Source organism: Rhodofomes roseus (genome assembly GCF_022264815.1).
Source record: "Rhodofomes roseus strain CIRM-BRFM 1785 chromosome Unknown C8Q71scaffold_22, whole genome shotgun sequence".
Taxonomy (NCBI): Eukaryota; Fungi; Basidiomycota; class Agaricomycetes; order Polyporales; family Fomitopsidaceae; genus Rhodofomes; species Rhodofomes roseus.
The window spans coordinates 605,543-620,665 of NW_025952978.1; the positions used below are offsets into that span (position 1 = coordinate 605,543).

Here is a 15,123-nt window from a genome sequence, read left to right on the forward strand (position 1 = left end):
GGGGCAATGTAACACGGTGTCCGTACATGGCATCGCCCGGGATAGACTCGTCGGGAAACCACGTGCATTCGCCGCGCGAGGCGCGATCCCGACGAGGGCGGCAGTGTTGAGCGAGGGCGGGCATTGCCGAGGTAACAAATCAACGCAACCATGAATCAAACACGTTCAGGCAGTACAATGTATCGCGCGGTATTCCCATACATCGCGTCATACAAAACAAGCGCAAAGGCTCATACAACGCGTGGTGGAGTACTGATACAAGATTACTGCAGCGGCTAGGCGGCGCGATGTATGTATTGTATTTGCGCGCCACGTAGCGGTAAATAGTATATGAATATGCCGACTACGACTGATATAGTAGGCCTGCGAGGCGGGAGGGTCGGGGAAGGGTAAGAACGGAGTACAAGGAGATCGAGGCGTACGGCGCAAAAACCTGCTGTCCTACGCAGCTCGTTTCAGGAGCGAATACGCGCGATGCGCTTGCGGAAGCCAGCGACACTGACAATCTGAGTCAGTTCCCGAGTCCCTTGAACATACCAGGCAGAAGGTGGGTACATACGACGGTTATGCACAGACGCGCGAGGTGCGCGCGAAGCTTGTCGGGCAAGAACTCTTCATTCTCGGTTTATCTCGAGGTCAAGCTGGTCGGGCGGAGGCTCCGGAACAGTTTTGACCTGTTATATTTGCTAGAGAGGCGGTCAGCAGAACGCAAACAAGAGGACGAGGGGTTACATACCTTGTTGAACATCCCGATGAGCAGGAACAAGTCCTCGTTCGACGGCCCATAAGAGCTCGCCAGGAAATAAGAAGCCGCCCCCTACCGCCACCGCTGTACATGTGCTTGCGAGGCCTTTATGACGTCGCTCCAACGCGCGCCGTCCGGGCCCGTCCCTCGCGCGATGCGTCGAGCAAGTGCTCGAGTGTATCCTAACGGGCATCAGTGGGGGATTGAGTGGGGTTAGCGAGTGGGAGAAGGTGTATGCAGAAAGGAAGACGGACCGTTGTTGCCACGGATGAATGCATCGCCGCAATTGGTGAGCGTGTCGCTGACGCACTCCTCGGTCTACTCGAGGGCACGCCTCGGAGAGTACGCCTGTCCGGAGTGAGCAAGGTAGGGTGGCGGATGAAGATCAGACAAGACATACCGCGGTAGTTGACGCTGAAGGGTCTGTGGGCGGGCCAGACGCGACGGGTCGCGAGGGCAGCGGAGAAGGCTTTGCAGAGGCAGGGGCAGGCGGCTTGGGTCGTCCATGGCCGGCGGGGAGAGGAAGAGGGAGGCACGTGCGGCGTGTTGATCGACAGGAAGCGCGTTGGTGAGCGGTTGTCTTCTTTCCCATTGTCCGCTCCTGCCCGCGGCACGTCTCTGCGCGCTCCCCGCTCCTCTCCCCGTCATGTCCGACGCCCATATATAACAGCCCCGGCCGCCCCAGTCTGCCTTGTGCACGAGCCCCCTCGCCCGACGCCGCCGGGCCAGGACGACAACGATCGCCCGCCCGCCGACCCCGACCGCCCCCAGCCGGAGTGCGTCCACTTCGCAGAGCCCTCTCCGCTGCCTCTGGCGACTCGGAGGGCGTGCCCCTCTCCCGCATGTGAGTACCTCCCTCTTCTCCCGTGCCTCCACCATCTCTCCCTCTCCATTCTCAATATCTGGACCTCCTCGACATCAGCTGGCGTGCTAACCTACGTTACGACCCCCGTCTCGGCGATGACGACAATGAGCCCCCATACGGCTCCTACCACGGTCCCCGCGATGCCCCCCCCTCTCCGTCATGTTCGCATCGAGACGCCCTCAGTCCACCCGCCAACCCGTTCATCTCCGTCCTAGAGCGCGAGCTCATTTCGGCTCTCTTCGTGACCATCGGTTGGGCGTACGTCGATTATGGTCAGAACCTTTGGGTTTGCTTCTAACATGTATTCAGGTGGTCTGTCTTTGGCATATTCTTTGCCCGTCTTGCCCGCCATCCCACCGACTACAATGTCAGAATATCTCCGGTCTCGTGACAAAGGCAGAGGTGAGCTCGGTCCAGTCGTAGTCGGCATATTCATATACTATTTACCGCTACGTGGCGCGCAAATACAATACATACATCGCGCCGCCTAGCCGCTGCAGTAATCTTGTATCAGTACTCCACCACGCGTTGTATGAGCCTTTGCGCTTGTTTTGTATGACGCGATGTATGGGAATACCGCGCGATACATTGTACTGCCTGAACGTGTTTGATTCATGGTTGCGTTGATTTGTTACCTCGGCAATGCCCGCCCTCGCTCAACACTGCCGCCCTCGTCGGGATCGCGCCTCGCGCGGCGAATGCACGTGGTTTCCCGACGAGTCTATCCCGGGCGATGCCATGTACAGACACCGTGTTACATTGCCCCCGGCAATTGAACACCCTCCCCTCACCACTGCCGCCCTCGTCGGGATCGCGCCTCGCGCGGCGAATGCACGTGGTTGCCCGACGGGTCAATTCCGGGCGATGCGACCGCCTGCGCGGGCTGCCCCGTTATAATCCCGCCCCGCGCTGCCCCCGCGTCGGGCCGCCCTGCGCAGTCCCGCCGCCGCTGCCCTGCGCTCCGTGGACTACTACCCCTTGCTGCCTGCAGCTGCAGCCAGGGTTCTGGTGAGTCATAGATATACCAGCCGCATCAATGCGCCGGCGGCGCCCGCTGCCCTGATTGGGCCGCCTTCAACGCTACCACGTTGCTACTCGCCGGCGGATCCATTCCGGGCAATGCTACCGACCGCCCGCGCACTGCTCCTGGCTGCCCCGCTAGCGCGCTCACCCCGACACTAACCGCGCACTGCTCGACGCATGGATCGGGATCGTTTGGAACTTGCCAGTGTACCCAGCCTGCTCGCCGCGACGCCACCTACGTTGGGACTTCGCGTGCCCTTCGCTGCGACGTGGCTATGCGACATCCGTTTCGGCTGCTGGCCCAGGCTATCTACTGCCCTGATTGGATCACGCCCCCTGCTGCCCCGTCCCATGCTGCTCTACTCTGTACCTGCCCTGTCCTCAGTCAGGGTGCTGGTGCATCGCCCGTGTATGAATGACGGACTCCAACAAATGTGGCGGATTTGTGCCTTACATCGATAATGGCGCCGTGGTGGTTGTACTCGACGTTAACGCCATATGCAAAACAATACATGATGCCACGCTTGTGCATCGTACACTGATGTGTATACCATACATCAATAAATGACGCCGTGCTTGTGCGTCGTACACTGATGCATGGCGGCGTAAGCGTCCGCCGTATATTACGGTACATGACGCTCTGCTTATGCGCCGTACACTGATGTGTGGCGCCGTGGGCGTACACCATACATTATCAATCCATAATGCCGCGCTTGTGCGTCGTACCCTGGTGTATGACGGCGTAAGCGTCCGCCGTATATTATGGGACATGACGCTCTGCTTATGCGCCGTACACGGTTGTATGGCGCCGTGGGCGTACACCATACATCAATAAATAACGCCGTGCTTGTGCGCCGGATGCGTATATAACGGTACATGACGCTACGCTTATGTGCCGCACGTGTACACTGATGTATGACACCGTGGTTATACATACTTCGCACAAGTCATACATTGCCGTCTCCACGTATAAATCGCACTGCAGGTGCCTTCTCTCGTATCAAACCCCCCACCGCCACCACCCCACCATTCATCGCACAAAGGAACAAGTCTCGTCGGCTGCGACGACACTTGCTAGATCATACACCACGACCGTACAGTGACAGGACTACATTACTACAGTGACTATGTTACTACGGTGACAAGACTACAGTCTCAAGAAGATCGCACGCAGCCAAGGAACATTAGAAGATCAAACACTGAAGGTACGTACTTACTTGCCGCGGTGCTTCTTCTTGGGGACGTTCGCGCCAGCATCGGCATCGCCGGCGTTCCTCTTCTTCGTCTTCGCACCAGTGCCCTTCGACGACGGGTTCTCCTTGTCAAGCGACATGTTCTCCTTCTTGCCCACAGGCGCCCCGTCGACAGAGTCACGGAATCGGTCGGGCAGGCGGTGTTGGCGTTGAGGACGCGTAGTCGGTATGGCTCCACCGTCAGGAACTGCCACCGGCACTGGCCCATCGTTGGTGGTAGGCACCGGTTGCTGCTGGGAGATAGCACTTGCTCCCTGAGTAGCAGGCAGGGACGGAGCGTTGTTTACCTTTGATGTAGTGTCCTGTAGAACTGTATCTGCCTGTACGGGGTGGTCGGCGACGGATACAGATTGAATAGGAGCGGCGAGGGCAGCGGGCGCAGTGGGAGCGGTAGCTGTAGAAGGAGGCGTCGCAGGGGTCGACGGCACGGCCGCAGCGGCAGGGGTCGACGGCATGGCTGCGGTCGCAAGAGCGAAGGTAGGAGCAAAGGAAGAGCTAACTGGGGGCAGTGCGGCGTGCGCGCGCGGTACGGCAGTCATGGAGGGAATGTTCGAAGTAGCCATATGCACTGCGGTCCCGAGGCCAGGCATCGGATATGCAGGCGGAAGATTGTATGGGTTGTTGAACCAGAGAGCTGGCGGATGGCCGTTGAATGACGTCGCAGCAGGGTTCAGAATGTTACCCGGGTGATATGACCCATAGAACGAACTGTCGGCGTACATGCCCCCTGCAGCGGGCAGCGGATAATCATACCCTCCTTGCATCGCCGCCATGCCGCCCAGACCCGGCGTGAAGCCCGCACCCATGTAGCCGCCATACGCAGCATCGGGCGTCACAGCGTCCACAAGGGCGGTGGAGAAGTAGCCGGGGTCGCCGACAAACGTGGTAGGATCAGGGTACAGTGGGTTCATGATCGGGCTTGTTTCCATGAAATCCGACGCTGTGAAGTCGAACGTCGACTGAGCCACGGGAGGTGTTACCTCAGCCGAGGTCTTCGTAAAGTCAATTGTCGGTCCAGGTAGAAGGGCGTTTGGCACAGCGAGCAATGTAGGAGAAGCTGCCACGGCGCCCGTCTCTCCGGTGTCTGGTGCACAGTGTTAAAGCGTGCAACCCCGAAGTGAAGTGCTAATGTACTGGGTTCGCCCAAAGCCATCTGGTATTGCTCACCACTCGCCCACTGTCCATCACCCATTCCATCGTGGCTAGACAACGCATCTGCGTTGATTTCCCCAGCCACGGCTCCAGCATGGTCGAGCACGTCGCTCGCCTCATGCCTTTTGTCGTGACAATCTTCGCCAACTTCGCCCCCACCCTCGCCCTCGCCCTCGCCCCCGCCCTTGCCCTCGCCCCCGCCCTCGTCCTCGTCCTCGTCCTTGTCCTTGTCCTCGTCATCTTCGCCCTTGGTCTTGTCCGCGTCTTTGCTGCCCTCGTCCTTGTCCTTGCCGTCCTCGCCTTCGCCCTTGTCCTCGCCTTCGCCGCCCTCGCCGCCGTCCTTGCCAACACCCTCGCCGCCATCATCGCTGTCGGGACTACTGCGATTCAACGCACGATTGATGTGCGCGTAGATCTGCGGAGCTACACAAACGTGAGTAACTGGGCAAGGTCAGGACACAACCGCAACCACATACACATCGCCTGCCTAACCCACGCAAGGAATGCCTTTCCTAGGGCGGCGACGGCCTCCGGGTTGGCCTGGCTGAACGAGATGTTACCAGCAGCGACACCGGAGCTGTGTCTGGGCCCATGGGACGAAACATTTCGTGTCAGTTCGAGCGAAGACCGGGGTTGGTGAATAACCTACGTGTTGATTTCGAAGCGATATCCTCCATCGGGGTTGACACCGCATCCCATAGTGAAAAAGAACCAGCTACCACCTGTCATCGCATGCATGTTGTCGAAGAACTGTGTGAATATAGACCCCATATCGTCGACGACCCTATAGTGGTCATCCTTGTCAGTCCTCCTGCACGTCAAATGCAAGAGGGGAACTTACGCCTGAACGCGATGTGGATCAAACTCTGTGTCCTTAGTACCTTCCGATCCTAAGGCGTTCCTCGCAGCCCTGAGCTTGGCCGCCTCCGCCTCAATCTCCTCCCGCACCTCTGCCGGTTCTTGCGCAAGAAGAGTCTTCGCCAATTCCACCGAGCACTTGAGTCGTTCTTTGGTGCTGATCTCGCCGGAGTCAATCCGAGCCTGCAGGATAGGCTTGATCTTTTCGTCGTAGTTCTTTTGGCTGTAGAGTTCGTGGGCGGCCAGCGAGCGCTTCTTTGACGGTTTGAGCAGCTTGAGGGAGACCTTCGGCTTCGCTCGGGCTTTGCGGCCCTTTTGCCCCGACCGGTTTCCGTACCACGATTTCAGTTGCTAGGAGGTAGTGTCAGCGGAGTCTTAACCAGCCACGTGAATTGCGTCTCGAAGGACACATACCTTCTTCCGGGCTGCAATGGCTGCGCCAACTGCTTTTTTCTGCTCTTCGGACAACAGCTCATCCGCGCTCATGTCCGGAAACAACACTCGCTCCTCGGGAAACGCCGCAAACCAAGTAGTGAATAACTTGGGCCAGAAGCGGAGAAGCTTCTGCTCGAGCTGACGCTCCAGATGCTCCGGAATGAACGACGTCAACAACGCTGCCTGAGGAGGAGTAGCCCACAGCGGAGGGGACATATTGGTTCGATGTACCACAGAGGTGCGTAGCGGGGGCTTCATACATCGCGCTGAGGCTCGCGATATATGACTGAGCGCAGAGGGCAGCAAGATGCACTGGACCGATTAGGGAGAGTGGTGATCACTGCGGCACGATTTGGGTAAGCTTTCTCGTTTAGTATTCATTGATGTAGGCTACCGTGTGCTCATGACAGTTCTGAAGCCACAGGCTCATTGAGCGCAGAGGGGAGGAAGACGCAGTCGGCAGATTAGGGAGAGCGGTGATCACTGCAGCGCGATGGCTACGGATTCGCTTTTGGTGAGCGTTCTCGTTTTGGATTCATTCATGTCAGCTTCATCGGAAAAGGTTAGGCTACCGTATGCTCATGACAGTCCGAGAACCATTGTCTGCTTCCGCTTGGAGCCGGAGGTGATGGTTGCGCCTCAAAGACTCTGGATGCGCTCGTCCACAGAAGGCTGCGAAGGAGCAACGCCACCGCGTGTCGCAGTAGGTTCGTATCCAGTAACTCATATGCTTTAGATCAGATCAGCGAGGACTTCGGCCCCTCGAGGACGCAGTCTCGGGCACCAGACAATACATCGCTCCGTGGGCAGTAGAGGCAAACATCAGTTCATCGAAGATGATGCCGTGAGGTGAGGGCTCCTCTTTTTCAGAACGTTCGAGGGGATCGGTGGAAGGCAATGCCGCCATCTCTTCCAAAATGGTAAAGGTGAGTAACATCTACTCGAATGATATGGCTCATAACGGCTGTGGCGGCGACCTCGGGATATCAAAGGCCAATTCTGTGAGCAATCTAAGCTTACATGGCAACCCACTGCTCAACCCCAGAGCTCGTGGTCCTCAAGTGGCGGCGTCATACCATATGGGTGCACCGCGAGGCATCACTGTCCTCGCGGCGAGTAGCCATACGTCCCAAAGTGTTTAGATGCAGAGTCACCGAGGCTTCCAGAGCCAGAGCCTCTTCGGGCGTACATCAGGCAGTCCAGTCGAATCAGGCAGCCGCCGAGAGGCAAGTGGGTCTCATAAATGATCCTTCTCTGTCGTTTGGGTCGTCCAGTCAACTCCTAGTCCACCGCCTCTGCCCAGTCAACTCCTAGTCCACCGCCTCTGCCCCCAACTCGCCGTCAAGCATGGTAGACCACAAAGACTCGGAGCAGGGAGCTGCGCCCAACCCGGCGAGCCTCTTCACCCTCGAACAAGTTTCGGTTGTCATGCAAACGTCTGTGACGCACCAAGGATCAGGTATACTATCCTCTTTCTGTTGGCGTTCACTTCTGAGCCCTTGCTAACGTCGGTCCCTCAGCTAACCCTACCAGTAACGAGCCTTTGGCTGGCGAGAGTCATGCCGGGCTAGGTGTGTCTCTTCTATTTTTCACTCCGTCATGTACTCACATCTCACCACACCAGCCGAACCGGCTCCAGCGGCCGTGAATGACCGTCGATCACGTTTGCGGTCGAGCGTCGTCGTCGTGGTGCCTGATGATTCTGACGACGACGAAGCCTATGAGGTTGAGGATCGAGGTGTCGGGACCACTCCTGATGACGACGAAGAGTATGAGGTTGCAGATCGAGGCGTCGGGACCACTCGTCCGTCAACCCCCGTTGAGGTCTCCTGCGAGGGGGTAGAAGCAGTCGCTCCTGTGGCGCCAGAGGAGCGTGGCCCCACGCTGTTCGATCGTCTCCCTCAAGATGTCCGAGATGCCCTGGCTGTGTACATCAATCCTAACCCATGCGTCTACTACGCTGTCACGCGGGGCAGGTCGATTGGAATATTCAATCATTGGTATGTGCAACGCCACGGTTGAACAAGCAGGCGTATGCTGACGTGTCGTTCAGGCTTGCGGTGTCCCCCCTTGTTGTAGAGGTACCGGGTTCCAAGTACAAGCGCTGCGATACGTTTGAACTTGCCCTGGACACGTTCCTGGATGCTGTTGAGGCACGCGACCTTGCCATTGTACCCGTACCTTAAGTGCATACTATGTACACGTCCTTCTTGGGGAGCCGGGAGCTTAACGTACCCAGTGTGTGCGCGTGTCGACATTATTCTTGGTCGCAAACAACATATTGTAGTCCAAACGTTGCGTATCAGTAATTTCCTTGTATTGCCCCTTCGCTCGCGTGTCAATCTATGTCGAGTTATGGAATCATCACCGCATATAAGCGGACGCTGCGGAGTATGTCACGCACGTCCGTGCAGTCAATGACGTACCGTTGAGAAGCGCGCATGTAGTACTGCTATTAGTAGTCACATAGTGGGCGACCAAGGCCTTCGAAGTCAACACCATGGGAAGAAAGGCTCGTCATCTCACCCTCGATGAAAAGAAAGCTGCTAAGTGTGAGCAGCAAAAGAAGTATGCACAGTCAGACCGGTACGCCATTCAACTTTGTATTGTACTTTGAGCGTGATGATGCTCAACGCGTTCTCGTTCTCTCGCTCTAAGTGGCCGCGTGCGCAAAGCCGTTCAAAACAAACGGGCTTACACGGCTCGTAAAGGGAACATCATACCTAGTCCCTTCCACCGCGTCATACCCGGTATAGCACAAGATATCCTACGGCTCGCACGTAGACCATGTCCGCTATCCACCGCCCAAGATCCCGAAGCACCAGAGGACCTTGGCCTTTGGACAACGCCGTACATTCTCGAGGTACCTGAGGCGTACGAGGAGGCGGATACCGAATGGGGGGAAATGGACGACTTCTTCCGAGAGAAACCAGCAGAATTACAAGACATGGCTGCTTTCGAGCGATCGTTGCACGCACATCAATTCGCGTGCCTAAAGGAGGCTGGGTTGGCGCGCGTGCGGCAGTGGTCAGATTGCGTTGACAAGGAGGCCGTTGTAACATACTGGAACGGTGAACTGTCTGCACGTTTGCGTGCATGGGAGGATATGAATGCGGATGATAGAGCCAGAGGGAATATTGGGCAGTTGGTCTGGGACATCGGACGCGAATGGGCCGCTAAGATTGTCTGTACCTTGAAAGTGGAGATTGACTTGATGGTGACACCGGAGGATGAGTACAGTACCAGTTACAATGAAGGGCGGCTGCTGTGGCAATGTATGAACGTAGTATCACAAGCGTAAGGAGTATAGATTTGTCCTATGCAGCCGGAGAGAGTTGTGCGTTTTGTGAATACATTGCGGTTCAAGCTTGACGTTCATGCCGGGTACTAATGCATACTTCACTTGCTCCGTCTGTCAACTGCGGTAAATGCAAACAACATGCAGGGCAACTCTCATAGTCATTGGTACTATTGTTCACTCCTGTGGATTCAACTGACCCCCTGTTAGAATTCTATCAGACCACTAGGCCTTCAAGTTGTTTCTTGTCGCTGAGAACAGGTCGACGCTGCATTCAGTGCGTCCGTTATCCTGCATGCCATTGGCTCGTACTTACCCTGGACTCCGGAGTGCACCGGTCTCTATCTAATCTAGAAGCGCACCAGGCGCCACCTGGATCAGAGATCTTGCCTCCGACGCTCCTCTTGCCACGTCCGCGTCAACGTCAAGGGCTTGATGCCGAACCTCAGGCCTTGGGCCTCGCACTACTAGGGAAAAGCAATTCTACTTTACTCTTCTTCTGCTGCTTCGAGGCATGGTATCAGTGCCACACATGACGTCAACCGTTACTGTCTTCTCCGATGAAGGCGACCTCCACCTTCGCCAGGACCATCGTCGCCGCCGTTCCTCCCAGTCCGCATCGAGCCCTACAGTGAGATGCATTACACCAGCCCTCCTATTGCTTCCACTGACAATCCGGCACAGTCAGGATGATATACCGTTCGAGCTATGCAGCCGAGTAGCTACGTAGATTCATCTGTGACATCAAGAGCGCGCAAAAGCTGATCCACTGTACTCGGTGACAGTGCACGCTTCTTTGACCGACCGGATGTAGATTGCGCCGCTCAAGGAAGCTTCTTTCCAGATCACAATACTGTAACCGTGGACTGCTTTGCGTGATACCCATGAAGGGAGTGGAGCCAAGCCCGTGGCTCAGGTGGCGTAAGGGACGCCGGACCAACCACGTCAGGTAGCCGGTGGTCGTATGGATATCTCTGGACAGTGTAAGCAGCGGAGGGAGCTCCAACTGACCGCCGTCAGGCCAAATGGGATTACATATACCACTCCCGCCCTCTGGCACCGGGCCAAGCGGTCTATCGGTATTTTGATCGCTGTTAATAGGTAAGCCACGCATTACTCGGACGTGTTCTTCTGATTGGGATACCACAAGCTAAGCATCGTGTTGTGGCCGACCAGGATTCACGGATGCCAACTATGCCGAGATGCCCAGCCGGATATCGATTATCAAGTCGTCAAGTTGTGGTAGTGCAGGTAATCATTGAGATTGTTCCATGGATCACCGGTGCTAAAGACTTCGAATAGAACCGCGTTCGCTTTTTTCTGATGAAGAAATATGTGCACATGCCAGCTGTCGGGCTCAATCCCCAACCTGGTCAATGCGAGTTGCTTCATTTGTCGCTGCAATCTCCTGTTCAGTGCACACATTCGGCAGCTAACTTATCGCATTCGGACCGAGGTGGACAGGCTCCCCATGCACAGTTTGCCCGCTCGCACCTGGTGATCTCACGCTGTTGTGGCCGGTGAGTATGTTTGAGCTATCATTTGTCTATGCCGACTCAACCAACTGTCCTTTCATGCACTAGCTCAGGCGATCGACATCATGGTCAAGCGTCGACGTGGCCGAGATGGTCTAGAGACCCTCCTTCTCGACGATGACGATGACGACAGAGAGGCAACCGCCCGAAATCGACGACGGCCTGCGCCAACAGCACCTCCACAGGAAGAAGTATATCGTCGAATCGACTACGCCTCTTCAACTGCCCATGTCTCAGCAAGGACGACATATATGTCTGTCGCGGCGTCCTCTGCTTCACACGAAAGACCGAGCGCCACAAAGCCTTCGGATGCGACTCTTCATTCGGTATTCGGAGACTTGGACCTCGGTGATGATCCAGACGAGCCGTTTGAGACCATGCAAATCGAATTCTTCCATGATATTGCGGACTTCGTCGATGAACATGTCAAACGCAAACGAACAGCCGGGGTGAGTATGTGAGGATCTTGAGCTTGAGAATTGACGCGAAATGGTCACACACAGGACAACCCTCTCCGTGAATGGACCCCCGAGATTGATGATTGGCTAGCAGAGATGCTCCGGCTGGAAGGCCGTTGTGGATACTCGGACACCAGCTGTGCCCGATGCGGGTCGGATGAATCACCATTCCGTTGCCACGATTGCTTGGATGGCCGAATGTACTGTCAGAGCTGTGTGCTCTGTCAGCATCAGGCCCTCCCCTTTCATCGAATGGAGGTGGGTGTGAGACGTCGGGGGCCGGTACAAGCTAACAGATATTATAGAAGTGGCAAGCCGATGCTCAGTATTTTGCGAAGGTTGATCTCAAGAGTCTCGGCCTACGAATTCAGCTTGGACACCCCCCCGGCGAGACCTGCGTCAACCCGGAGAAAGCGTTCGGGGACGACTTCGTTGTTCTCGACGTCTCAGGCATTCACTGCGTTGGGCTCGACTTCTGTGGCTGTGCTCATGCCCAATCTCGCACGCTGCAACTTCTGCGCGCCAGGCTATTCCCAGCGACACCTACCTCTCTCAAAACTGCAGCTACATTCGCCCTCCTCCGCCACTTCCATCTCCTGTCCATCCAAGCGAATGTATCTGGGTTCGAGTTCCATACGACCCTTGCGCGCCTGACCGACAACACGGGCGTGGACCCTCCACCGGTAAGCTACGAGTCCGTGTGACTGCCTCGGTTCATCTGAGGCGCTTTTTTCGATAGGACCGCTATCCGTCTTTGATGCGGATGATGCGGATGTGGCGAAATCTCCGCATGTTCAAAAGGGCTGGTCGCGGGCATGATGCCGCCGGAGTCAAAGCGACTGCGCCTGGCGAGTGCGCTGTCGTTTGCCCGGCATGTCCCCACCCTGGCAAAAATCTGCCAGATGACTGGCAGACTGCACCACCTGAGCGACAGTAAGCACGCTGACCCTTCTACTCAAGATGCATACTGACCGCATTTATGCTCTTAGGTGGCTTTACCGGCTTTTCGTTGGCATCGACGCAAACTTCCGGCTCAAACGCCGCGCAGTCTCTACCAACGAACGCGATCCAGGGCTAAACCGGGGCTATGCTTACTTCGTCGAGGAGGCAGGTTACAAGGAACATCTCCAGAAGTACAGTGATCTCGTGCAGGAGACGAGTAGCACCTGCAACAACCATGATGCCGTAAGGCTTGTAAACTCGAAGGGACGCGAGACGACGGATGCTACCGGCATCGTAACAATCGAATGTACCCGCCACGACATGAAGAGACCATGCTCGGTTGGCGATCTTCAAAAAGGGGAAAGGTATGCTACGTACATTTCATCTCCTGCGCAACTGTTCGATCACTCATGTCAGTCACTTTGCAGATACGTGAACACTGACTACATTTTTCAGTCCAGCATTCGAGATAGCGATCACGTCGTACTGGTCGTATCGTATGACATTGCGTGCCAATGGTCTGTCCATTTTTGGGAGCGCATGCAAAAGTATGACCCGCAGTGGGACCGCGCCCGTCGCCAGTTCATATTTCTCATCCCTAAGTTTCACCTCCCTGCCCACCAGGCCAGCTGCCGCGAGGACTACTCATTCAACTACACCAAGTATGTCGGTCGCACTGACGGCGAAGCCGTTGAACGCGGATGGTCCGCCGTAAACGGCTTCTCGGGAAGCACGCGGGACATGGGGCCGGGCGCGCGCCGAGACCTGCTCGACGATGTCTTCGCCGATTATAACTGGCGAAAGATCACTCGGCTACGTACGTTTGTTCCTTGGTAGTTGCTTTTTCTACAGTCTGACTGCCTCATAAGCGGCGGCGATGTTGACGAAGGTCAAGAATGTCGGCGAACAGCGCAGCAAGAAGGTACTTGCCTTCGAGGCATTCAATGAGAAGATGGACCCCGAACGCAGGTCAGCTTGGAAGACCCAGGTTGAGACTTGGGAGTCTACCGGCGGCGCAAGTCCCAATCCGTTTGCCATCACACGCCGGCGTGAGTCTGCTTCGCAGCATACTATCTGGCATACACAATCCGACGCTTGTGTTGTAGCAATTACCATGGCCGCCGTTCGCTTGAAGCTCGCCGAGCGCGAGGCAGAAGAGATCGACGCACGAAACAAGGCCAGGAAACAGAATACGCTGCCGGCTGCCTCTCTTGACGACCTCATCTCACCTTACGCTCTCCTGTCCCAAGGCCTCGATCACGAGGAAGAGCAGTAAGTATTCAGATTCCTGACATGAATATTGAGCTCAAATTAGTGCAGACGCAGGCTCAAGGCAAAGAAAGCTAACCTCGGCTCGCGCGCGACAGACTTGCAGAAAGGCGATGTGATTGTCACCCGGAACGCTTTACAACGTACGATTGAGGCCTGGCAGACAGCACAGCAGTTGTATATGCCGACTGTAGCGGCTCATCGTTCTCGGGACGCTGCTTTGCCAGACCGTTCGTCCTTGGCGGAGGACCTCCCACTGTACCTGCCGTCAGACGTTGTAGACCTGCTCCCTGTCGACCAGAAGCTGCAGGAGATCGAGTGGGAGCTACGAGTGGGGATCGCCCACGACGCACTGGAGGATGTTCGCCGCTTCGTCTGCGCGAGGCGGAAGCTACTCGAGGTGAAGGGTCGTTTCATCAGTGGCCAACACCACAATACACGTGCGCGCGGTGTCATCAAGAGGTGCGAAACGAAGATCACCCAGGCAAGGTCAAAGTACGACGCATGCTACGACGCTCTCACCAGGCTGGCTCCGGCGCTGGACAAGACAGGCTGGAGGAGAGAGATTGGACTGCAGAAACTCGAAGACAAGGACGTGCGACACATTTCCGACCCCGATCCAGAGGAGGAAGACGAGCAGACGGAGGGTACACGAACGGTCTCGTGGATATGGACGACGAAGGGCGCACGGAGCGGTGACGACGATGAGGATGAGCAGGAAAGTGAGTGATAGTCTTGCCAACACGACGCAGTACTCATGAGGGAACGTACTGCAGTGCTGCGCATCGAGTGGTGCCAGACGCGTGCTCGCGCGCACAGGTTTACAGAGGAAGCCCAGCTGCTTCAGGAGGAGATGAGGCGGGTATTGCAGTACCACGACTGGCAAAGAAACTGGTGGACGGAGCGCGCTGATGCTTGGGAAGGCCGCTCAGCAGAGCATCGGGAAGGGTTGGTCGCGTACGCTCATCGTCAGGCACACATACGAGCCTCCATGAGAGCTCTCTGTCAGAAAGCGTGGGCCAGTACCGCTGAATGGTTATTGTTAGGTGCAACGCTAGAAGAGGACTAACTACTAAACAGTACTACATAGGATTAATATAGGAATATATGAGTATTTCTGTCTAAGCGTCGAAGGCAGTCTAGTAGTGTGTCCATCGGGCATGCCTGCGGTCTCAGATCGCCAAGAGCTTTGTGCCGCAACAGGAAGGTACCACTTATATACATCAGGGAAAACCGCCCATGTTCCCAAACATATTCCAACGTATTTTAACATAAAATAATCGGTTTCAA

The 15,123-nt window shown here is 56.2% G+C and overlaps 5 protein-coding genes across 5 annotated transcripts; 3 read left to right on the plus strand and 2 right to left on the minus strand.

Annotated features, from left to right (window-relative positions):
• Positions 1-614: 614 nt before the first annotated feature.
• C8Q71DRAFT_861239 (uncharacterized protein) lies at positions 615-1,252 on the minus strand (the record flags this gene model as incomplete). Its single annotated transcript, XM_047927879.1, has 5 exons — positions 615-674; positions 737-817; positions 871-927; positions 1,000-1,093; positions 1,146-1,252. The coding sequence occupies 5 exons, from the start codon at positions 1,250-1,252 to the stop codon at positions 615-617; spliced, it is 399 nt and encodes a 132-aa protein (XP_047775369.1).
• A 2,594-nt stretch (positions 1,253-3,846) lies between these two features.
• C8Q71DRAFT_726461 (uncharacterized protein) lies at positions 3,847-6,547 on the minus strand (the record flags this gene model as incomplete). Its single annotated transcript, XM_047921762.1, has 6 exons — positions 3,847-4,970; positions 5,054-5,461; positions 5,515-5,621; positions 5,688-5,849; positions 5,880-6,247; positions 6,311-6,547. The coding sequence occupies 6 exons, from the start codon at positions 6,545-6,547 to the stop codon at positions 3,847-3,849; spliced, it is 2,406 nt and encodes an 801-aa protein (XP_047775370.1).
• Positions 6,548-7,678: 1,131 nt separating this feature from the next.
• C8Q71DRAFT_726462 (uncharacterized protein) lies at positions 7,679-8,517 on the plus strand (the record flags this gene model as incomplete). Its single annotated transcript, XM_047921763.1, has 4 exons — positions 7,679-7,790; positions 7,852-7,902; positions 7,956-8,331; positions 8,385-8,517. 4 exons carry the CDS (start codon positions 7,679-7,681, stop codon positions 8,515-8,517), a joined length of 672 nt encoding a protein of 223 aa, XP_047775371.1.
• A 314-nt stretch (positions 8,518-8,831) lies between these two features.
• Positions 8,832-9,632, plus strand: C8Q71DRAFT_861242 (uncharacterized protein; the record flags this gene model as incomplete). The annotated part of the gene is made up of 2 exons (XM_047927880.1): positions 8,832-8,917; positions 8,990-9,632. 2 exons carry the CDS (start codon positions 8,832-8,834, stop codon positions 9,630-9,632), a joined length of 729 nt encoding a protein of 242 aa, XP_047775372.1.
• Positions 9,633-11,229: 1,597 nt separating this feature from the next.
• C8Q71DRAFT_798760 (uncharacterized protein) lies at positions 11,230-14,902 on the plus strand (the record flags this gene model as incomplete). Its single annotated transcript, XM_047925837.1, has 10 exons — positions 11,230-11,613; positions 11,668-11,880; positions 11,928-12,305; positions 12,362-12,555; positions 12,612-12,929; positions 12,993-13,381; positions 13,434-13,613; positions 13,671-13,836; positions 13,891-14,555; positions 14,610-14,902. The coding sequence occupies 10 exons, from the start codon at positions 11,230-11,232 to the stop codon at positions 14,900-14,902; spliced, it is 3,180 nt and encodes a 1,059-aa protein (XP_047775373.1).
• Positions 14,903-15,123: the final 221 nt, after the last annotated feature.